At 41.8% G+C, this 23,619-nt stretch overlaps 2 protein-coding genes and 1 pseudogene across 4 annotated transcripts in view; 1 reads left to right on the plus strand and 2 right to left on the minus strand.

Moving 5' to 3' along the window:
- COMMD10 (COMM domain containing 10) overlaps positions 1-8,773 on the plus strand; it is a 362,273-nt gene extending 353,500 nt beyond the window's left edge. The window contains exon 7 of the mRNA XM_063724229.1: positions 8,657-8,773. Coding sequence (XP_063580299.1) covers positions 8,657-8,733 — 77 coding nt within the window. The 3' untranslated portion in view covers positions 8,734-8,773. The remainder of the gene's footprint in view (positions 1-8,656) is intronic.
- On the minus strand, positions 6,041-7,619 carry LOC112133412 (uncharacterized; annotated as a pseudogene).
- The window catches only part of SEMA6A (semaphorin 6A), a 130,607-nt gene continuing 113,028 nt past the window's right edge, over positions 6,041-23,619 (minus strand). For all 3 annotated transcript variants that reach the window (XM_024247170.3, XM_002815807.5, XM_054555839.2), the window contains one exon: positions 6,041-10,301. In XM_024247170.3, the coding sequence (XP_024102938.2) occupies positions 9,103-10,301 (1,199 nt within the window). In that variant the 3' untranslated portion in view covers positions 6,041-9,102. The remainder of the gene's footprint in view (positions 10,302-23,619) is intronic.

Genomic DNA, 23,619 nt, shown 5'->3' on the forward strand with positions numbered 1-23,619 from the left:
TCACAACACACCTTCCCCGAGCCGCACTCATCCCTGAGCCCAAATCTGTCTGCTGCTCTGCCTAGGTAATTAGAGAGGATTGTTTTAGGTCACCCTTTCCTGAAGACAAAACAATCCCTTTGGTTTCTCAATTAGAAAGCCCAACAGATTGAGTGACAAGGAAAAGTTTTTGATCTTGCTATTACAGTCACCTCATTAAAATGAGATGCAGATGCTCCAACACCTAGTAATTTTCACCTCACTTACTTTGGCTTCAATTACAGCCCTTCCCTACTGACTTACACTGTTTAAATTACAAAGTTAGAAGGAAATATGACTATTTACCTGTTTCTATTCATACATATAAGTCTAACACATTATCTTTTCTCCCCAAGCATGAAATGTGATCACAGTCCTTCTCTTCACCCTGGAAATGAGGGGAATAAATCTTTGGTTCTTAAATAAAATTAAACACAAATAAGAATTCAAATCAGCCAACACCTATGTCAGTCTTCAAGAGACAACTTTGTTTCACACAACACACACACACACACACACACCACTTTGGAATATATAATTTCCTTTCCAAAGTTGACTGGCTGTGGACTCTGACCCTTCTGATCAGGGAAAGTTAATTGTTTCCAGAGTAGTTACCTTTATTGAGTACATAATTAAGTAATCATTGCAAGGCAGTTGAATTACATATATATTTTATAGCAGAGCTGCCATAGTTGATTGCAACCAAGCCTCCCTATTCACTAAAAAGCATATTTGTGTTCTGAGAAAAGCCTTTGTTTACTACAAACAGGGCTTCAGTTGTCTCACAAACAAACAGCAACAAGCAAACACAAAGCGAACAGCGGGGGTTCTAAGAAGAATGCCCATTTTCTCCTCCCTCTGAGTGGAATCTGTCTGAGGTCATCTGTCAAAGGGGTGAGTGGAAGATGCTGGCTTATTCAGAGTGCTGTAGCATAGGTCTGTGTGATGACCAGCCAGGGACTGCTGCCCTGAAGGCAGGAGGAATGCTGGGCACCCACATCCGAGAAGATGGTGCTGCCTCTCTTGCAGCATGTGCACTTACAGCTCACTAACTCAAGGAAGGCTTGTCTGTGGCAGTAGCAATGTGGAATGAGGGGTAGCAACATGGAGGAGGAAGACAGGTTCCTAAATAGAGCGGAGCTCTGCCTTCTGTCTCCTACTGGAAGATTTTTCTAGGCACTCAACCAAATCATTCAATCGTCGATATCAGGGGTAAAGTCAGATGGTTGCTTTGGTACCTATTGTGCCAAAGTGACCATGAAGCTGAAGTGAAATGACAACAGTGGATATTTCTTACATGCCTCTTACTTTCAAACTAACTTTACCTCCGTGTTCTGTGACAGGGAGGCTGGACAAGTTCTTCACCCTTCTGGGTACAGGGCATTTCTTCTTCTCTGCTTCTGATTCATCCTGGGTCCTTACAAGCTTCTTAAAAGTTTTTTTGTGATTTCTGTGGCCTGGGCAGGATGAAGCAGCTACAAAAGCTGAGGCTTTCATCCTTTTTCTTTCACAGAGGCAGTTGGTGTTGCAGCCCCTAAAGTGGCAGGGTGCGCCCCTAGAAGGGAGGTCCTGACTTGGGCTCCAGCTCCCTCTTTTCCTGCTTTGTTGACAGTTCCTAATAACACTGCTGGCATCAGGGCTCTGCAGACGCAGGAAGGAAGAGATGTGTTCTTTAACGATGGAAAAATATTAGAGCACAATGCTCTCAAAATAGAATGTGTGTGCCTAGCCTTTATTTTGGGGACTTTATTGTTGTAACGGTCTCTCCTGGGAAATGCTGTAGGAGACTTTTCCCCTTCAGTCAAGCGGAGTAATTGTGTAACCTAAGGTGTCCCCAAGAGAGCTGAGGGGGGTGATGTTGACACACAGGTTTTTGAAATATGACTACATTATTATGTTGATCAGTGCTCAATAGATCCCTTCTCTCTAAACTCCTGTTTCTTTGAAGTGGGGACAATCATATATATGCTGCCCACCCCACTAGGCTGTTATTAGGATTAAGCAATATAATGGACGAGATTATATCTGCAAGCTGTAAAGTGCTACAAATGCAAAATGTCATTGTTGTTGGCAATTGGAAGCCCTGCCCCCTTCTAGGGGGTGGGGGGTACCCTTCCACTTTTCATTTTTTATTAAATAAACCTTAGCCATATTACTGAAATTCACACTTCTGCTTTGACATGGGACTAGATGTGCAAAATATTCAGTATTCACGCCAGAGAACTGATACAAAGTTTTGGTAAGAGCAGCCCACTTTCTCAGCACCCCATAATGTGTGCGGTAAGGACAGTTGTCGTGATGCACAGGAAAGAAGAGAGTAGTTGGCTCATGAAATGGTTTTTCATCATCTTTCTCATCCTAGGAAACCCCTAGGAATCTGCATGAGTTTCTTTCATGTTAGTGTCTTGGCATTTGATATTTCATCCAATGTCACCCTCATCTGTTTTTTTTCTTTTTTTCCTCTTGAAATCCGTCAATGAAAAGTGCTTCTGATTTCATGGTACCAACTTTCCCCCTTCGTTAGCTTCCCCTTATTTGGTCCATTATTGCAGCCCGTTAGCAGGACGGATGACTTGCTTTGGGAATGACGTTAATGATTCTCAAGAGAGTCTTTTATCTGAAGGTGATTAGGAAGAATGAAAAAGTTGTTAGCTGCCTCAGCCAGTGCCAATGGGCTGGCAGGGACCTGTGTCTCATCTCCTCTGCAAACGTCCTGGGTCCCGTTTCTTAAACCGTAGTTTATAACACTCACCTTTGACCAGAAAGTGCTTAGGTGGATCCCATGTTTTACCAGAGCAAGGGTAGAAAGCCCTCCCAAAAGGACCACTTGGTCAGTAGACATGGGTTCCAACCTCTGTGACATTTTTGATACTAGACACCAAGAGGAAAAAGCCCCGTGACATTTGTGCATGCACATGTGTGCATGGATGTGTTTGCAGAGGGGAATGGGAAACCCCCCACTATTCAGCTGCCTCTCTTGATTTGCTCAAATTTCATTTCCATTTGCTAGAGGGACATCTGCACATTTCCCTGCCAGCAACATTTAATGCACATCAGTTCAGCCCTAACCCTCTGCAGAGGTCAACCGCCCCCTAACTCCAGGCATCCCCGGGGGGGTTAGAGTGAGGGATACACAATACTCTAAATGGAATATTGAAGATCCCCATCTGTCTGGCAGTCCCAATCAATAAATGTGAGCCCTCCCTTCCCACTTCTGTACAAGAGACAAGTCATCACCTGGTTTTAAGACAAGGGAGAGATGTGAGTTTCTAAGGGTTACTGAGTCCAAGCACCCAGCTGTCACAGGGCTGGGCCAGGAAAAGGATTATGCTCTTAATCATGTTATTTTGTTACTAAAGCATTCTTTTAAATTCCCCTCACCACTTCCCCGCAAGAAAAATGTACCAGTGTCTGAAATTAGAGGTGCTTTTCTGACACTTTTACTTGCTGAATGACTTTTTGTTGAAAGAGCTTTTGTTCAGGCAGTAAAACCTAGGCGCTGGGGTCCAGGAGCATCTTATTTGGCTTCTGCCAAATTACAAGGCTGAACAATGAGACCAGTTTGTGTTTATCTGACATGACCCTTAAGGAAAACATTCAGGTCCAAGATGTTATCTCTGATCCCATGAAACACCTAGCCTGGTAGCTGCATCAGGACAGCCACTGCTTTGGAGAAACAGTCTAAAAACACTGCAGAAACCTTCAACCTTGTAACAATCAAGCTAGCAAGCAAACACAATAAAAAATCAGGGTTGTCTGAGGCAGTTTTTGTGTCTGAGCAGGGACATCCGGGGGGCCTCAGCTAAAATACTGGCTACACCTGTTCAGCCTCTTTCACCTCTTCAGCAGCCCAGAACAAAGCTGACTGCAGCAAAAGCCACCAGATCAAGTATCAGGTTGCACTGCAGGGACTTTATGCTTCATGCCCATGTGATCCAAGCTTTTTTCCAACCCCATGCCTTGGCCCAAATGAGGGGATCTAGGAAGCCCAGCTGGTGAACGGTGGGTGTGTATGAAGGGCTTCCTGTGAGAAAGGATGACTGAGAAAGATGGGAATGCTATCTAGATGGGTGAGCAGGATCAAGTCTTTCTAGCTAGTATTGCTCTACTGATCTGAATGAATTGGGGAAACAGGCCATGAATTTGTCTTCAGAATAGCTGCTCTACCACTAGTTTTGGAGCATGAGCAAATCCTTTCACTCAGTGGACCTCAGCTTCCCCCAGTTTTTTTTTTTTTTTTTTTTTTTGAGATGGAGTCTTGCTGTCTCGCCAGGCTGGAGTGCAGTGGCATGATCTTGGCTCACTGCAACCTCCGCCTGCAGGGTTCAAGCGACTCCCCTGCCTCAGTCTCCTGAGTAGCTGGGACTACAGGCACACGCTACCACACCTGGCTAATTTTTTGCATTTTAGTAAAGGCAAGGTTTCACCATGTTGGCCAGGATGGTCTCGATCTCCTGACCTCGTGATCCGCCCACCTCGGCCTCGCAAAGCTTCCCCCATTTTTAAAATGAAAGGGTCATGCTAGAGGTTCACCATTCTGTCAGTTCTAGATAAGACATTTGGGTATAACCGTGCAGGGCTAACCTGTCAATTACATACAGTGGAAGTTCTTTCTGGCAAAAAGGACTCAGCTCTGTGATTGTTCCTTTTTGCATCTGAAATTGGATGTGCGGTTTTCACTTGTGTTGCTCTTACCCACTTGGCATGCCATCTGGCACACTGCCCAGCTGGCCTGCAGTCCCTCTCTAGGCCAGTTTACTTCCCACGTTATGGCCAGGTAGCTTTCCCAAGCATAAACGGTGTCTGTTGTTTTATTTACTCCAAAGCAAGGGAGCACTCCACTGCTTCAGCTAAAATCCTAGTATATGGGAACCAGGTCCCTCCTGGCCTGTCTCCAACCCCCCTTTCCCAGACTTGCCCTGCCAAGCTCTCACAGATCCTGCACAAGGCCTGCTGAACCTTTTGTTTCCCAAAGAGCACACTTGGTGCCTTTGCAAAGGATGTCCCCTCTGCCTGGGCTAGTTGTTCAGAGAACTTGTTCTTTAAGAACCAGCACAAATATTTTTACCCTAACCTCTAGGGAGCTTCATCAGTACTTTGTCCTTACATCCAAATGGCAACTACAAGGGCCATGTCAGTCTCTCTTTGCAAATGAGGAGGTAGAAACTATATTCTAGTCAACTTTGTGCCAGGCGCTATGGATGTAATTCAAGAAACACAATTGGAGATGGCAATCTAAAGGTTACTGGGCCACTATAGGTATGAACTGAGGCCTCAACCTGCAGCTTCCCACACTCAACTGACTTAAAGCATAAAAAAAAAAAAAAAAAAATTCATAGGGTCAAAAGTAAAATACTGTAGCTGAAGACTTATTTAAATAATTGTTTTAAAAAAAACCCCTAGAAGAAAACCTGATCTAGGCATTTCATAATGCTCTTTTGCAAAAGAAATGATGCTCTTTTTGCAAAATAATGCTCTTTTTGCAAAAGAAAAATCAAAGGCTGCGTCCCAATATACCTCCAATATACCTTCTGGGTTACAAAAGATAAATGCTAACGAGGAGTAAAATCCAGCCCCCTCCACCTTATTAATACGTAAAAAGACTGAAGTCACATCTGTGCAGGGATCTATTTTTAGTGGACCCTACATACTAAAATCCTAGCCTTGATCTCTTAAACTATCAAGGCTACCATAACTGTTTGATGATGAACAAGCCCATACAAAGAAAATGCATAAAATGAATAGAAGGAGCCAATGCGTGCTCTGCCTTTTAATTACCGGTGGCTTCTGCTAAAATCCTGCTCCAGGCTGGGTTTGAGCAAAGAATCACGTCAATAATTGGGGTGGGGGTGGCTGGGTGTGGACACTGCAAACAAATACATCAAACTATACAGTTATGGATGCTTTGGAAGCCAGATAGAAATGGAGGAAAGAGTAGAATCATACCCACAAAGGGTGGGGACGAGAACAGGTTAAAAAGGAAAAATTAAGAGATAAATAAAAGCATTCAGGACACAAAGGATAATGTAGAACAGTCAGGTTTTATTACTTTTAAGTAATAAAGAGCCTTTTCCTTGCTTTTTTTCTTTTTTCCCTTTTTTTCTTTTCTTTTTTCTTTTTTTACAACATACATTAAGTCGTGAATCAGATGTTAGGGGATGTGGAGATGGAAGGAAAATCGGTGACATCACAATATTTTTACAACTTTACAACAAATATAAATCTGAGTTTGTTGCATCTACCAGTGTCTAGCAAGGGTGGAAAGCAAAGGCACACTCGGGTTTATGGACCCTCCCCCCACAAACAGTGGGGGAAAAAAAATGGGGAGAAATACTTAAATGCAGAAGACCAGCTCAATACATGTGGGTATTTTAGGGTTAACACCAGAAGTGATGGGTTGTGGGGGTGTAGGAATGTGGATGTAAGTTTAGACACAGGTCTCCTTAACAGCTGAGGCAGTGATGCCTACAAACACTGGACAAGACAGCCGCTCACTTCAATGATGGGTGCTGCACTGCCAGTACTCTCGGGAGTCAAGCATGGGAAAGAAGTGGGCAGGGGGATACAGACCCATTGCCTTCCTAATTTCTGCATTTCTAGAGAAAATTCAAGGAAGAAAACAATATTTCAAGTTCTAGGAAATACTTCAGGGTTTCAGGAGACAGAGTTCACAGGATGTCAACATGGATTCCATTACAAAAGCCAAAAAAAAAAAAAAAAAAAGTAAAAACCACCACCACAACCTACCCCTAAACAACAGCAAAACTGTAATGGACTTTTGGGACAAAGGGCTCTCGCCCACCCTCAGCTAAGTACTCAGGTCTGAAGGCAACCACACTGACTATGGAGGCTCCACTTTTTCACTATCCAACTCGAAACTATCATTGTCAGTGTTGTTTTGAATTCTTTTTAAAGGCAAAACTAAACCCAGAAGATCCAACTGGAAATAAAAACAGACAAAGAGACCACCAAATTTACTGTTTAAAAGAACAACAACACTGCTCATGGTTTACAGTATGCGGACAGTTCCTTTGTTCATGTAAACAAAAGTCCCTTTTGTGTGCTTGAGCAAATGAAAACCAAAAGGAGAAAAACACACACCACCTCCCATCCCCTAAAAACATAATAACAGAATAAAAAATAAAATAAAAAATCCTTTGCCCCAGTCAACGTTTTTGCAGCATCCATTGTGGTCGGCCTTGTACTTGGAGTTACTCGTTAATCACAGCAGGGACCAGCCTGCCCGCATCTATTTCCATGTCATTTCTTTGTGTGCACTGCATGTGTGTGCTGTGCACATGGCTTGGAGACTCCTCCCAGGTGTCTGCCCAACCTCGCACCGCCTGCTCTCTAGCCAGTGGACACAGCAGAAAAGAGGAATGGGACGTTAGTCCCTTTTCTGCTAGCAAATAAGGATATCACCGTATTGAAATAATCTAAGGGAAGCAGGGAGCTCTTGAGCATGAAAGGGGATTTGCCACACCCACAACACTGGGGTCCATGCTTCGGAGCACAGCCAAAGGGTGGTTTGAGTTGGCACAACTAGAAGGCAGTGTGAATTGGAGGGTGTGGTGCTGCCCAGCGTTCTCAGGCTGTCGCATGACAACTATCACCACTGCATTCTTCCATCTGCTTGACACCAATCTTCCAGAGGGCTGGAAGGGGGGCGGAGGGTGGCGAAGAGAGGGTTAAATAAATATCTGCACTTATTTCAAAAGGGGAACAGGTGATCATAAAGACAGTTTACAAGTGTACACAACTCAAGGTGTAAGGCACAAATTTACATGTGGAAAACAGGCTATTCACAGATGTAACCCCACGAAGACCCGTGTGATCAAATCATTAATTTATGCAAGGTAGCAGCCAGCATATTAGTTCACACCATTTGTGGATTTTGTTTGCTGTCTTACATGCAAGGTGAAATGAGATGGCGTATTGCAAGCTGGTGCCTTCACAGAAAGTCAGAACCATGGACAAAATCATGTTGGCACCAATGGGACATGATGTGCCATTCTAAAAGCTTCTCTCCTGATTGCTTTAGAAATTAGGATCTGGAAGGACTTTAACATGAATTAGTTTTTTTGCATGTTTATAGGCCAGAGACCTGACCAGCAAATGAACTGATAGATTTAAATAAATATTCCCCTCCTAACTTTTTCCTTTAGCTATAGACCAGACAGTCCAAACACAAAGCTCAGAATTCCAGCTCCAACTTATTTACTCAGTGAATTTATTGTAAAAATAAAGAAACTCAATTATTCCAGTTAATGGATTTCACGTTAAATAGTTTAACTTTCAATGGGCTTTCTGAAGAGCTGTTCATAGGATGATATTTGGAAGAGTCCTTTCCTTAAGGAAAAAAAAGGGTGAACAATAAATAAAGAGTTACTTGCGTTAACGGTCACGTTATTTCATTAAAAGAGAGGAGGAGCAGAAATCTATGACATAGTTGCCCAACATGGCATTTATCTGCTGTAACAGAAAGCTGTAACACTGGCGGGCATTTCACAGTATTTGCGCATAGTAAACTTCTGCCATTGTTAAAGTCTGAGTTAGAATTATCAATGAATTCTTTTTTTTTTTTTTTTTTGTCTTTTAAAATTTTCTTGACTTTAAAAAATGTATTCGTGTTTTGCAGGTTGGAACGCAAACCCAGTGTGGCCACGTCCCGTGAAGTTATGGACAAAATGTTTCAGTTTTTGTTCACCTCTGTAAGTGTGTGTGTATGTGTTGTGTGCATGTGTGTGTGTATGGGGGATAGGGTAGGTATGTGCTTTTGGCTCATGTTTGTGATGATAACTGAAGTCTTTTGTGGGTCCGACCTGTTGTAGGGTGTGGGGGAAAGTGAAGGAAGAGAATGAAGGTGAGTCCCCGCCGTTGCAAACCTTCACCAAACCACGCGGCCCAATTTTCGTGAGTACCCCTGTGTCCCAGAGAGGAGGACCCAGCGTCCTCGGCTCGTCCTCGGCTCTGCTGCAGGCCTTCTTGGTCTGGTGGGTACTCGAGGCAGTTGAGAACCTTGCTGAGCTGAGCGGGCACCTCGCCTTGCCTGCTGGTTCGACACCTGACCCCCTCCCCCTGGGATTATGTACACGCATCATTGGGCTTCATGGACGTGGACAGGGGAGCAAAGGAAGGTTTGGGGGGTACGTCCGGCTTTAGCGAGGGCGTACGCTTCAGCCCCGACCTTGTCAGTGAGTTGTAGGCGTTGAGGCTGGGCTGCCTCGAGACAGTCACGGCCTGGCCAGATGGCTGGGAGCTGTGCACCTGGATGGAGTCCACCCTCTGCGGGGCGGGCGGCGGGTTGTCTCCCCTGCCAAAGCTCTGGTTTCTGGAGAGGTGAGAGGAATTGGAGGAGTTAGTATTGTTTCTTTTGAGAGTGGTGGCCTGGTGGCTTCTCGTGAGCGAGTTCGTGGGGTAGCTCCTCTTATAGTCAACCCCGTAGGAAGAGGAGTGGTGCATTTCCAGCCGCTTGCTTAGACCGGTCTGAGACAGGGAGGCTCCCGGGGGGCCCAGGGAGGCCTCCCGCTGTGGAACTTTGGGGGGCAGGCTGTCCAGGTTCTCCACAAGGTTCACCCCGTGGTTGGGACTCTTGCTGCTGAGATGTTCCTTGATGGTCTTATACTCCAGTGTGGCGGCCTGGTCCTCCAGCGCCATCTGGGCCACCTCGCTCATTTTGGGCTGGTCCACGTACTCATGCTGGTAGCCCTGCTGCGTGATGGGCAGGACCACCACGCTAGGGATGTGGCTGGGGGAGGCCCGCAGGGGCAGGTCCGTGGGAATCACAGGGGAGCCCATGGGGGGCATGTCCTTTGTGCAGGCATTGATGAGGTTCTGGTTCCTCTCCCACTCGCGGCTGCCGCGGCTGGGCTTCCGCTTCTGCTGCAGCGTTGGGGTGGACTCTGGGGTGGGGAGGGCCGTCAGGTCCAGGTGGTGCTGGTCTGCTTTAATGAGCATCTTGGCCGTGTTGCCGGGAGTGGCAAGCTTGCCGTTGTGCATGAGTGGCGTGAGGATGGCCTCCGGCTTTGGGTCTTTGGATTGAGTGTCCCCAAAGAGGCCGCTGAGTTTGGTGACGCTGCTCATGGAGCCCCGGCGCGAGTGGGTGAGCTCCTTCTCCTTGCGCTGCACCACGGCCACGTCTTTGCGCCGGTGATCACAGACGCAGTACACGGTGATGCCCGAGAAGACGGCCCCCATGACGAAAGCCAAGATGACTGCAATGGCCAAGAGGGTGACAGGAACCAGCTGGTCGTGGCCTTTGAGGTAACTTTCCCGAATCACGCCTGAAATAGACATCGCATATGGCGTTAAGAAATGAAAGCACACCCCGAGGCTTGTTTTTGCTTGGCATTCACCTTGTTAATTAATAACAGTAATAAGTGACAACAGCACCTCTGCACAACTTGTCTTCCAAGCTCAGCTTGCCAAACATTAACCAATTAATCCTCCCCAATCCCCTCGTGTGCAGTATGTAAATGGACTCCATTTGTAGCCTTCTTTGTTGTCTAAAAAAGTGCTGTTCAGGCGGGGCACGGTGGCTCACGCCTGTAATCCCAGCACTTTGGGAGGCCGAGGCGGGTGGATCACGAGGTCAGGAGTTCAAGACCAGCCTGGCCAAGATGGTGAAACCCCCTCTCTACTAAAAATACAAAAAAAAAAAAAAAAAAAATAGCCGGGCTTGGTGGCAGGGGATTGTAATCCTCGGTACTCCAGAGGCTGAGGTAGAGAATTGTTTGAACCTGGGAGGTGGAGGTTGCAGTGAGGGGAGATCGGGCCACTGCACTCCAGCCTGGGTGACAGAGCGAGACTCCGTTTCAAAAAAAGAAAAAAAGAAAAATGCTGTTCACTCTCTCCAGTACCTGCACTTTCTACTCTGCTTCACTCCAAGGAATATGGGAGGTTTTGCTTTCAAAAGTTATCTTTCTTTCCCTCTTTATGGCTTTTTAATCTTCCCTTCCTAGAATTGGGATAACCAAGTTATCCTGAGTCTGGAGGAAGAGGCAACAATTTCATGCATGTTAAACAAACAAATCACACACTCTAGGCTTCCAGTTGGGATCTTTTCCGACGACCCCCTGTGGCCACCAGAGCCTCTGTCTGGGGAAAAGTGTTTGCCTTTCAAGCAACTAGAGGAAAGAGTGTGTGTGTCATTTTTATTTACGCTGAGAAAATATAGCTAAAGTTCACAGACTACGAATGTTTGTGCTGATTTTGCATCACCTCTCAAAAAAAAAAAAAAAAAAAACAGTGCAAACTCAATTTCAGGTAAATATCCTGAATATTTGAATGAAGCTTTCTCACTGGAACTGAAAGAAGATTTAGAAATAAGACCATTTGGGGTCCTGTAGTGGGTTTGAGAAGTGTTAGGTCCCATTATTGCACATAGAGTTTGCTGTCACAGTGGGATTTTTCAGCAGAGCTAATCTCTTCAATTTAATAAAAATTATGTGACTACACCCATCCATAATCTTACACTACATTAACCAGGATTCACTGTTTCTGAAGGAAGGTGCTTTCGCTATTCCTGCTTAATCAGCCACCCAGCTGAGCGACTCTAATCAAATGCAAACACAGAAGCTTTTATTTTTTAATGCCAAGTGAGAATACACATCACAGTTGTCAGATCTTAAGTGCTTGATGCAGTTGCTAAAAAATAAAATCTCAAATACCTCAATTCCTGCCTCTGGAGAGTGAAAGAACACGAATACATTAGAGGCACTGCATGGGCTGAGGAAATGTAAACATTGTTCTTATTATGGAAATGATAGCAAGACAGAAAATGTACCTTCTCTGGTCTCGGGAGACACATTTTTCATCTACCAAATCAACTCTTTCTGGAATATGTTTAATGTATTTTACTGGCAGGTATCAGTGGCACAGAATTAGAATGAAAGGAAATAAAAATCTCTACCCCTTCCCAAACCCACAACATGCAACCTTAAACTTCTACTGAAATGTTGTCTTTGTCACAGCTGAGAACCTTGAAGCTTTGTCATGGGGGTTTTTCTGCTAAAATATTTTGATTTCTGAAGTGATGGTTTTAAAACCCAGAAACCTTAGCCTGAAAAGTACATTCTCTTTTTCTTTCCTTCCTAAGGGTCCTCCTCCCTTCAACTGTGACATCACAGTTGGTTGCTGTGGAAATGATTGTCCTGTGACAAAGGATTGTGACTTAAGTAGAAGAAGCAAATATCTCTTAAGAAATAAAGATTCTGTGATCCAACAAATACCCTTGGTAATAAAAGGCAGTCAAGGCAATTCACCATAAGGAAAGAGTGTACAAGACAGTAAGATATCAAATAATTTCCAAATGTGATGCTTTTCAAATATTTCCAGATTTATCTCCATCAGCTTTTATGGGGTAGAAACTGAGAAGCAAAAAACAGCCAGAAATTTGGCTGTAACTCACACCATTTATGTGTGAAGCTCCCCAAACAGTGGGGTGTCCTGCATTCAAATATATTTTAATACCTATTCACCAAGGAAATGTGCTAATGAAAATTTTCTTTCTTAAATTTGCATTTCCTTATTATGCTAAAATAGCTACTGATTTTTCTTCAATTTTGATTATGTATGGGGTTCTACCGAACACCAGTTTTAACCCCCTACATATAATTGCACAAAAATGTACACCTGTGGATAAAATGGGTTTTAATTTCTCTCATTGACTTGGTGATCTCAGTGCGAGTTTAACACAGGCTAGACCCCAGTAATGGGGTGGGGGTGTATTAGGTATTTTTTTTCATGGCAATGAGTATTTCATGAAATCCTTCCAGGCTACCAAATTTAGGGGGACTGGATATTCCCAATAAATGTGTATTATAATAGGAGGCTATTTACAATTGACTTTGGCATTCTACAATTTAAATTGCCCTCTCAGTTTAAAAGGAACGTGGAAAGAGTAAAGCTAGAGCAATTCATTGGTTTCACTGGGAAAATTGCAAATTTTTCACGTGTCCATTGCTTCTTAGCCTTACTTTTAGCTCCCAAATATCATTCTTCTTTCATGTCTGAAAGTCCTTGGCTATTTTGGACTCATGAAAGCTACTTATTCTTTCACTGGGAAGAACTCTTTTTTAGTGGATGATATTTGAGTTCAGGTTTTTGGTTGTTAACAAGTTAAGTAGGATCTGACCTTTCAGGAAAATGGTATCTCAGACAGATTTTTTTCCCCCTTCTCATTTTGTTATATAACGGGTGGCCTTAAAAACATTTTTGCATCTCTTCATCTATCCATGGGGAGGCAGAGGGCTTTCCTCATCTGCTTGTGTAAATTCAGAAATGTCCAAAGATGGAAACAGATCACAGAGTAAGTTGAAAGTGCAGTTGAAGAAGATAAGGTAAACGTTATTTTTGGAAATGCCTTTCAAACTTAAAGCTTTCTGCCTATATCATGAAAAAGGCCAAAGAAGCATTCACAGAAATGATCAAGTCAACTTTGTGGCATAGCCATTGTGAAGGCTTGGAAACAGCAGACTTGTCAGTGGTGGTGATAAAAGCAGCTAGAGAAGATCTCAGTGGGCTTGGAATTGCAGGCTCCCACTTACTGGCTGGGTGACCTTTTGGCAAGTGACTTAACATCTCTGGGCCTCAGTTTTTTTTATCTGTAGCATGAGATGAACACACCTAATCTTACTGCCTTACTGGGTAAGGCAGTAGGAATCAAAGGAAATAAAAAATAGGAAAAGAGCTTAAAAAAAAAAGAGCTTAAAAAAATAGGAAAGAGCTTAAATGCTGTAGTTTGCTGGACAAATCTAAAGCTCAAAAGAAGCCACAAAAGAGAAGTGGTGGGTTAGTGGCTCACAGAGGGCTTCCAAGTGATAGTCACAGCTGCTCCATTGGATTCCATTTGCTACTGGTCTCCCATGGGAGAGGAATAGACCTGTGCTTCCAGGTCCAAACTTCGTGCCTTCTAAATGTAGTCAAAAAGGTGATATGGGATTTCGAAGCAATATAAGGGAACACCTACTGTTTCAGGATGCCTATAGTTACTGAATTTTGAAATAATTAAAACAACAGAAGTGGAAAATGTTGGCAATTATAGTTGGATTCTCAGTGGAGTACAAATCCTGGGCAAGTACCACATTTTTTCTGCATTTATAACCCTTGCCATCCACAGAGCTCTTAGTTGGGTAACTCAATAAATGATGGCTGAATAAATGGGTTTTCAATACATTGTAGAGCTATTTTTAAATGAACTTCTAAACTTGGGAGGTCATCTTTAGAGTGACTATCACCCTTGCTTTTGAAGTCATGGAAATAAATTCTATCTCCAATCATACAAAAGAATTTTAATAGTAGCATCTATCAGACAAATAAAAATAAATCTATAATGCTGCTCAATATTTGCTCAAAACAGTAAGAAGAGAAACTATTTCAAAAATGAAATTAATTCTGGGAAAAATCCAAAAGAGTCGATGACGATAAATGGGTTATTTACAACAACAGAGTGCCCCAGTGGAACTGAATAATTAGAAAAAAAAAAAGCATCTCTGCAAAGGGCAAAGGGCAACAGGCTAGAGCTGAGTACCCCTTGCTTCAGATGCTGCCTGGAAGCCCTGGGCAAGTGAAGGGCCCTTGGAGGGTGGTATATTCCCCTCCCCAGGTATCCTCCCACTGCAGAGAGAACAATCAGAGTTGGCTTCTCTACCCTAGGGTCTTGAAATTCCTTCCTCTGCCAACCCCTGCATCCTCTTCTGCTCTTACCAATTGAAAATAGGGCATTAGTAATGAAAACAGTATTTGAAAAATCCTTTGCATTGATTCATTAACCACCAGCTATTTCTCACCAGTCATAAGGTGCTAAATGGTTATTCTTTCCACCTTCCTATTGCAGGAAGCAAGGCACACCCTGGCTTAGAGATTTCTCTGAAATCATGTCTTAAATTGGCAGAACTGAGAAAGAATAGAATCTCCACTGTTTTGTTTTTTTTTTTTTTCCCTGAGGTGAGAGTTTTCAGATGCTGGAGGGAGACCTCAGAGAGGCAATCTGAAGTTCTTTAGAGTCCAAAGCAATGAAAAGATGATGAAGGACCCTGCCCCCAGACCCTGCAACATGTGATTCAAAATAAGAACAATTGTAAACTGAAAACTAAGAGGAAGCCCAATACAATTCTGACTTTTCCTATGATGACTATGTAAATAAATTTTGAAATATCAAACACTACATTCCTTATTTAAAAAATGTTTTCTAGTAGTCCTGCTCATGGATACTACTCTGTGCAAAGGGAACCTAGCACCAGGCTCTGAGACAATTTGCTTTAGAAATGATGTTTTCCCCTAACTTAGGGTTGGGTTATGTCTTTATTATCACTCTCCTAGTATCACAAGGTTTTGGCTCCAAGCATCTTTGTGGCTGCCTTCAGCAAACATTTACCAAGCATTGCACTAGGTGTCGGGGAAGGACAATGATGAATGAGGCATAAACCAGCAGGGAAGAAGGCAGGTGGTTGCACACAACTCTGTCCAAAGTGTGGTTATGTCATGAGATACATCACTTCTGCTTCAACAGTGGGCAAAAGCTTTACACTGGAGATGGCATTTGAGCTAAGCCTTAAAGAGGCACAGGATCTTAGCTGGAGTGGAGAGAACGACAAGAACTGAGGCTTGGAGGGAAGGAAAGGGAAGGCCGTAGTGAGTAATAGCAAATGGTCTAACTCCCTTCTAGTCTGTTAGGCTGTAGGAATGAGCCACCCTTCCATACTCAAGCTTGCTTCATGGCTCTCATACAGGCTGTTCTCTCTGCCTGGAATATCCCTACTCATTTTCCCACTCATCAGCCCCTGTCTTTAGGGCTCAGCTTAAATGGGGAAGCCTTCTCTGGCTCCTCAGGCCAGGTAAGTTCTTCCTTCTACAAGTGTCCCCAGAGCTCTGCATTCCCTTTATTCTAAAATCATCACTAGTATGATACTTGTTTTTCTCACCTAGACTGCTAAAACTCACCACTGAATCTTCAGGCAGAAAGGTGCTCAGTAAATATCTTTTAAATAAATAGTAAAGGAATGCATACATGAATGAGCACTTGCAGAGAAAATACAAGAGCAAGAGCTAGAAACACCATTTGGAAGGCTGTGGACAGCCTTGAATGATGAAAAAAGAGGTTTAGAAGATCTGCCACTCATAGAAGGAAAGTTCTTGGTTAATTTATCTGCAGTTTCTCTTGCCTGAGAAAGCTAACTTTCAGCTTGCTCTGTTCCACATTGAATGCATTATCGCAAAACTCTTGGCTTCAAAGAGTCAGTATCATTGCATCAAAAGCACAGCTAGTCTACCTGCATTTATTATTACTGTTTTTAAAATTAAAACTCTCAATCTTACAGTATACTTATTCCCTGCACCTTACACAAACAGCTGGGAGATATTATCTGTCCTATCAAAATGTGAAGCAAACAGACAAGCAAAAATACGTAAAATGAATCACACCTATTAAGCTAAATACAAAGGAAGAGCTCTATTCACCCCCACCCCAATTACCACCCTAAGTGTGTAAGACCCAGGCAGCCAGTAACCTAACTCGAAATGGTTAAGTGTGCACTTTCCCCTCTCACCCCCTTTCACTGGACTGCCCGTTTCTGAGCTGCTGTGATATGATGGATGTGTCTGTCTCCATAGTGAAGTGATTAATAGGCATCTGTGTAAAGTGGACCCGGTGACCACAAAGACAACAAAGCCTCTCTGTGTCCTTTAGAGAAATATGCAAAGGCGAAAAGGAGGATGGACATTTCCTCCATCACTGAGCCAGAGAGGGTTTGTGTTGGGTCTGAGAGCTAAGAAAGATGGCAAAACACCAAGAAAAGCCCTGGAGTAGATCCCCTAAAAATAGATTCTTGATTCTGCTTTATAGTAAGACAAGCCTACAATTTCCTTGAAATCCTCATAACAACTTGAGTGAATGGAATCTAACAGCCCAATTTTTCTTGTTTGCAAATCTTACTGCAACAAAATTCCAGGCTCACGGTCCTGCAAGACAGTATAAATGAATGAACTAATCACTAGCCAAGCATCGCCCCACTAACCACACAGGGCCCGCTGTAATCCCTATTAAGAAGAGAAGAAAACAAACAAGGGAAAAACCCTAACTGGAGACAATTTATTCTCAAAGCCACATCCCAGCCAATCGAGATGACCACACTGAAAGTGAAATGGGAACTCTCTGTGGTTATCTGGGCAGGAAGCAGCCTTCTTCTTGTCTTACGGCATAATGTGAACCAGATGGCTTAGGAATAAACTGACATGCCAGCTGCCATGGAAATAGGCTTGGAGTTTATAACTTAAAGTTTCCTTTTCCTTTAATTTAAGTGTGTGTGTGTGTGTGTGTGTGTGTGTGTGTGTGTGTGTGTGTGTGTTTTCCCTGGCAGGCTACAGATTAGGTACCAGGAGGGGCCATGGTCTTCAAGATATATAAAGTTAATGACTGACCATGCCAAAGTGGAGGTAGCTTCCTGGCCTGGCTGTTTAATATTCTGAATTCAGAAGCTATTTTAAAACTCACATATTGAAATAATGCTTGGAGTGGTTGACTGTAGATGAACCCACTTCCACTTCCATCACCTTTAAAAGTGATGCATTTTTGGTTGGGATGTCATCACAGGAATAGAAGGGAGAATGAGCCTGGAATTCATTCGATTTCATTTTTTTAGAGAAGAAACAGCTTCATTTTTCCCTGTGTGCTGGGAACGCTCAGTTCACTGTTCCTCCACTGCTCCCACTGCTTTAGAAATGGCATTGCCAATGGGAGTGCTAAAGCCAGAGCACGGACTGATGTCTAGACTGAGAGTCATGATAAGATAATTTTTAAAAGCCATGCCCTGGAATGTTGGTTTGTGGTTTCATGTGTTAGAACTGTTACTGTCCCTGTAAAGGTAATGATTCTTTTACATTGGCAAAGTTTTAGCAGAGTCTGCAAGGCGTATTTTCCTGCTTTTTGAAGTTTTCTTTCATCAGCTTTCTTAAGTAAGACTAGAAACACAACATCTAAGTGATTTCTAAAACCAGACAAAGCATTTCTATTTTCCAACTTCCTGGTCCCATCTTCTTCCTTTACTCTCTCACAAGGCATCAAAGCCACAAAATGGAGAAGTGGACCTCCTTAAAAAATTGTGAAATTTGGGTGAGTCTTTGCTTGGATTATTTGATTACTTGCTTTGATTTTTCTCTATAAAGCAAAGATAAAACAGATATGAAGAAACAGGTCTGTTTCAATACTGCTAAATCTTCCAACTTGAATTTTCTAGAAATGTAGTTCTTGAGATCTGGGTTAAAGATGAGACTGGGTGTTACTGGTTAAGAACATAAACTTTGAGCTCATAAAGACCTGGGTTTGCATGTTGGCTCTACAAATAGCTAACTGTGTCACTTTGGGCATGTCACTCGGTCTCCAGGCCCCAGTAGTGTTGGCTATAAGATGAGCATTGTTGGAAAGATTAAATAGGTTGAATAAATGAACACAAAGCAGTTGGCACTGTGCAGAAAACGTGTTAATGCTCAATTAATAATGTAAGGACAGTGTTTCTAGAATGTTCGACAAGTTACCTGTCTTGTACAGGGTCCAAGATTAGACTATTTTAAGGCAACACTTTGGTAGGGTTCAACTGTGTTAGCCAAGAGTGGAAAAATAAGGATTTAAAACTACAACAAAACCTTGACTAGTGAACTTAAATAAGACAGCCCATCAGCAACGTGGAAAATGTCCTGAATCAGTGCCACTCAGCATTAGCATCACCTGGAACTAATTAGAGACAGAAATCCTCAAGTCCTACCCAAAGTTTCAGCATCAGAATCTCTGGGTTAGGCCCAGAAGCCAGGACTCCAGATGATTCTTAACTTCCCTAAAGCTTGAGACATGCTGTCCTGAAATAACATAAATAATATTCCAGAAAACACATCTAAGGTTTCATTGGATAAGTTCTTTACTGTGGTTATCATGCTCTGATAAAGAATAGAAACTGACCTTGTTTTATTGGAAAGACAATCAAATTCCTAACACTTTCCCTTGGTATCTGTCAAAAGCATGGCATATAGCTCAAAATACTGTGCTGCTACTCCTGCACAAGAATCAACCCAATTTGCTTGCACCAAAACTGCTGAAAAATGCTTGTGGTCTCTATTTGCTCTGGTGTGAAGACTTGGAGGAGAATTTCTAATACTTCTCATCTCTGTAACTGTGGCCATCAGATAGTGGTTGGTACCACAGAGCTCACGTATGTCCTAGATTGGGTCAGCCCAGGCATAACTGGTTCTCAAGTGCAGAAGCAGCAGAATGCTTGATGGAGCCCACCATTGGATAGAGTGGCCTCCTTTAAAGGCCTGCATCTAATATCATCTCAAAACCCACTCCCTCAACTCAACTTACAGCTATTAAGCAATGTTTCAGAATGGTTTAGGGGATGCCAAAATCTTTACCTTCATCTCTTCATGACTAGACAAGAGAAAAGAAACTCACGAAGGTTCTTCTCCTTTATATTCCCGGGGTGAAAAGAGGGACTTGAGTTCACGTGTCATTCCCCAAAGTAAGGTCCTGCTTTATAATAATAAAAGATGCCTAGCACAACAGTTCACTCAGCAGAGCTCTGTGCTTACTGATCTGCTGAGTTGAACTGAATCTGCAAATCCATAGAATTACATAAGACATTTTAAGTTACATTAAATTTCTGCTGTGTGCTTTTAAATCATGGAGTGCAAGACCCATCAGCACTTAGGGTATATTTATTACCTTAACAAATGTCAGATGATTGTGTTCAGTGCTATCTATTATTTACGAATAACAAGAGGCTGTAAGACTGGAAATGACATGCTTTAATATGTCCAAAAGGTTAGGCATAATGCAGTTTGCTGCCCTATAAATTTCTCGACACCATTTTCCTTTTTAATAAAGCATTGTCAGTGGTTGACTATACTGAACTTCCATTATTTCTATACTGTTCATAATGACTGCCTCTGATTTCAGTAAAAAAAAGTAATTGCAGATATCTGTTTGAAAAGGACTGCATCCTTTTAAAAAATATGAAATTTAAAAATAATTGGAGTGGAAAAAATTTTATTACCCCATTAAAAATGAATCTCTTTACAAAGATAGTTGTCAGGCTGTAGACTTATAAGAGCTTAAGAAATATTAATTAAGGGTGACAAACCTTCACATTGCCTGTAATTGGCTTTCTGACACCAATTAAGATCCCGTCTACTGTGCACCCAGTATGTTTTAATATATCCACTACATTTCAGTAGTTTACTTCAGGGCGTTTCCACAATTTAAAGTGCTAAGAGATTTACATATGATGAGGTTCATATGGCTCCTTTCAGTCCCTAGAGCAGCCCATACACTTTGCAAGAGTTTATCTATTACTTGCATAACCTGTATCTCCCTGGATCCAACAAATGAACACACCTTTTTCATCCTCTGTCTTTCCAGGATAATGGCATGCGTGATGTAGTTAGTTAGTTTGAGCAAGCCCTACGTAGTTTGAGGCCATTCTCATGTATAATGTCAAGAAAAGAGAAGCTATTCTCAGGAAATTACCTGATTTCCACTGTTTTGCCCTCTGTGGACTAGTTTGTCTATGGAGCAGTGAAGTTTGCAAAGTAAAACTTCTAACAAGCCTTTTAAAAAAAAACTTGGTGAAACTAGGCTATCAGAAAGAAAGGTCTGAGACAAAGCGAATATTATTTTCCCAATTTTCCACATAATGCAAACTACAAATTGATTCTTCACAATTTTATTGTTAGGACAAAACACAATCTAGATGAACACAGTGCTGTTGAACCAATTAAAGAGCAAATTTTTAACTACTCCAGATGTTCTGTTAATAAGATCACACTTAACCTAGTCCCTGCAGTCCTTGAAAGTTCCATTAAGCTGTCAGAAAACTTTGTCATTGTATGTGTTTTTGTAGAAAAGATGGGAGAGAATGGAAAAAGAGACTGAGGGAAAAGGGTGGGGGTAAAGTGTCATGTCAAGTAGATGCAGCTTGAAAAAGTGGCTAGAGATTAAAGGTGAGAAGCACCTCTAGAAGGTGAATTGATTTTTTTAATACCCTAAGGTTTAAGTTGGCGTTTTAAAAGCAAAAGTTCAAGCCTCCATAATCATAATTTAAGTCCTTCATTTTTTGAGAAAACGAATGTTAGGTTAAAAAAAAAAAGGTTAGTGGTATCCCTAGAAAAGAAAATTCAAATACTGGTGTGCAAATTCAGGCAGGCAGAGAGATGAAACAGTTTTCTACATGGCTGACATTTAACTTTTTTTTTCCTTCTACCCTTTCCACAATAATCTCATCAAGACCTTAGATAAATTCAGCAAGTTGTCAAAAGGATACAAAATTAATTATATCAAATCTACATCTATGCCCACACTACTGAAAGAACAATTACAGCTTCCCACTTGGGCTTCTCGGCTCTGGACCCTCTCCCCCTGCACACGTTCAAACATGGAAACCCACATCATCCATTTGAGAGCCCAGCACCTAACTTGCTCACAATATCATGTTCCTCAGTCCCTCAAAGAAAAGACGGAGACTACATATAGATTCCTTTTCTCGTAGGTGACCAAGAAATATTAATATAGTAAAAATAAACAGTGGCATCCTGGATTATATTATTAATTAAGCCACCGTGCTCTCAACTGAACCCCACTGTTTTAACTAAAGAGAGGAAGAAGCCCAAGTTTGGAGTTCAGCTTGCCTGGGGTTTTACTTAGGATAGAGCTAGATAGGCAAGAAGCACCTACCAGGAAAATGCCAGCGATGTGTAGTAACAGACACTTTAGATCCAAAATTGATGCAAAATTCCATTTCCCAAACTTATTGTGTACATGTAATTAATAACCTAATATGATTAAATGAACAATTTATGATATATGTATCACCTGTCAATCTTGCTATCTTTGTCTTTCCCCGCTTCTACCCTCCTGTGGTCCTTTTCTTCCCAGCATCTACCTTCCTATCCTCCACTGCCTGTTGCTAAAGCCAAAACTCCTTGGCATGGCATTTAAGGTTCCAGGCTATGATTTCAATCTCATTTCCCATTCCAGTCCTCCATACGCTTTAGTCACCACACACTCCTTGCCTCTTTATTATTACACTCCGTAATTTCACAGTGTGGTATCTTGGTCATGGACTTTATTCAGCTTGGAATGCCCTTCTTCCTGTGAAATCTAACTTTTCCTTCAAGATTTTGCAGGGTCTTTCCTGTGTCCCCCACTTGGAATTAGTTGTGCCACCCCTTAGACTCCCTTAGTACTCTCCCTCCCCCTCTTTGCTTGACTTCCCTTCCTGTTAGACTTCACTCTGCCCCAGCATTTAGATCACCTTTGGGTATCCCTCACTAAACTGTAAGCTGTCTGAATGCCAGGTTTATGTGAAATTCAAATTAGTATCTTCTGTAACACTCAGCACAAGGTTTACATATAGCACATGTTTGTTCAATTTCTGTTGAATGCAGGAAAAAAGAAATAAAGGAAAGGTTGCTGTCTTGCCTTTCTTTGAGATGAGATTGTCAGCATTATTAAACTATTATTTTTTAGTGCTTTCGGAATTCCAGTTCTTCCCCTCCAAAGCCATGAAAATGATTAAAAAAAAAAAAAAAAAAAAAAGGAGGGCAGCCATATAATTTAGGAAGGAAAAAGGAATACGTATGGTTAACCTAACAGTTGTTAAAATTTTGAGGTTAAGTAAAACATAAAAGAACCAATAGTTTTAACCATGCTCCTCTTTAAGAACAATTTGATTTCTGAGCCTTCCTTACTTGAAAGTAGCATTTGAAAGCCTGTTTTCGATAATAATCTTTAAATTACTCTTTATCACATTTCAAACACATATATAATATTTCATAGACATTCTCTGAACTTAAGTATGCTAAGAATATTTTTCGTGGAATAAGATTTTTTCTTAAACATATCAGAATATGGATTATTCTAGATTTATAAGAGTTAAAGGCCAAATGTAATATATAAATTAGATCTTATATATTCACTGAGTAAGTTATCAGTAACATCTTCTATAGAATTGTGAGGTAGCAAAAAGTTTAAGTACTCTCAGTTAATTCGGATAAACAAAAATGTTTTAGTTAAAAGTATGTCTTATGCAATATTTGGGGTATATTTACACTAACAATTGTTTAGTTTTGTTTCGATATTAAAAATATTATTCAGGTGTATCTGCAATTCAAATAAACTGAGTATCCTGTATTTTGTCTAGCAACCCTACTCTTCTTCTCCCAGTGTGCTTTAAATGACTCCCACAAATATTCTTTAAACCCACCCAAACTTTCAGAGATTAAAATTGTTAATCTCTTTTTTTTTTTTTTTAATTTTGAGACAAAGTCTCCCTCTGTCACCCAGGTTGGAATGCAGTGGCACGATCTCGGCTGACTGCAACCTCCACCCCCCTGGTTCGAGTAATTCTCCTGCCTCAGCTTCCCAAGTAGCTGAGATTACAGGCAGTTTAGAGTAATAAAAATGATGCTAAATCTTTACTCTCTAAAAATTAAACTGTTTAATCTCTAAAAGTTTAGAGTAATAAAAATTATGATAAATCTTTATGGGGCATGTATAGCACAATTTATAAATAAAAAAATACTGATGAACTAAATATTAAGAATTGAATTGTATTT

Source organism: Pongo abelii, chromosome 4 (assembly GCF_028885655.2).
Source record: "Pongo abelii isolate AG06213 chromosome 4, NHGRI_mPonAbe1-v2.0_pri, whole genome shotgun sequence".
NCBI lineage: Eukaryota > Metazoa > Chordata > Mammalia > Primates > Hominidae > Pongo > Pongo abelii.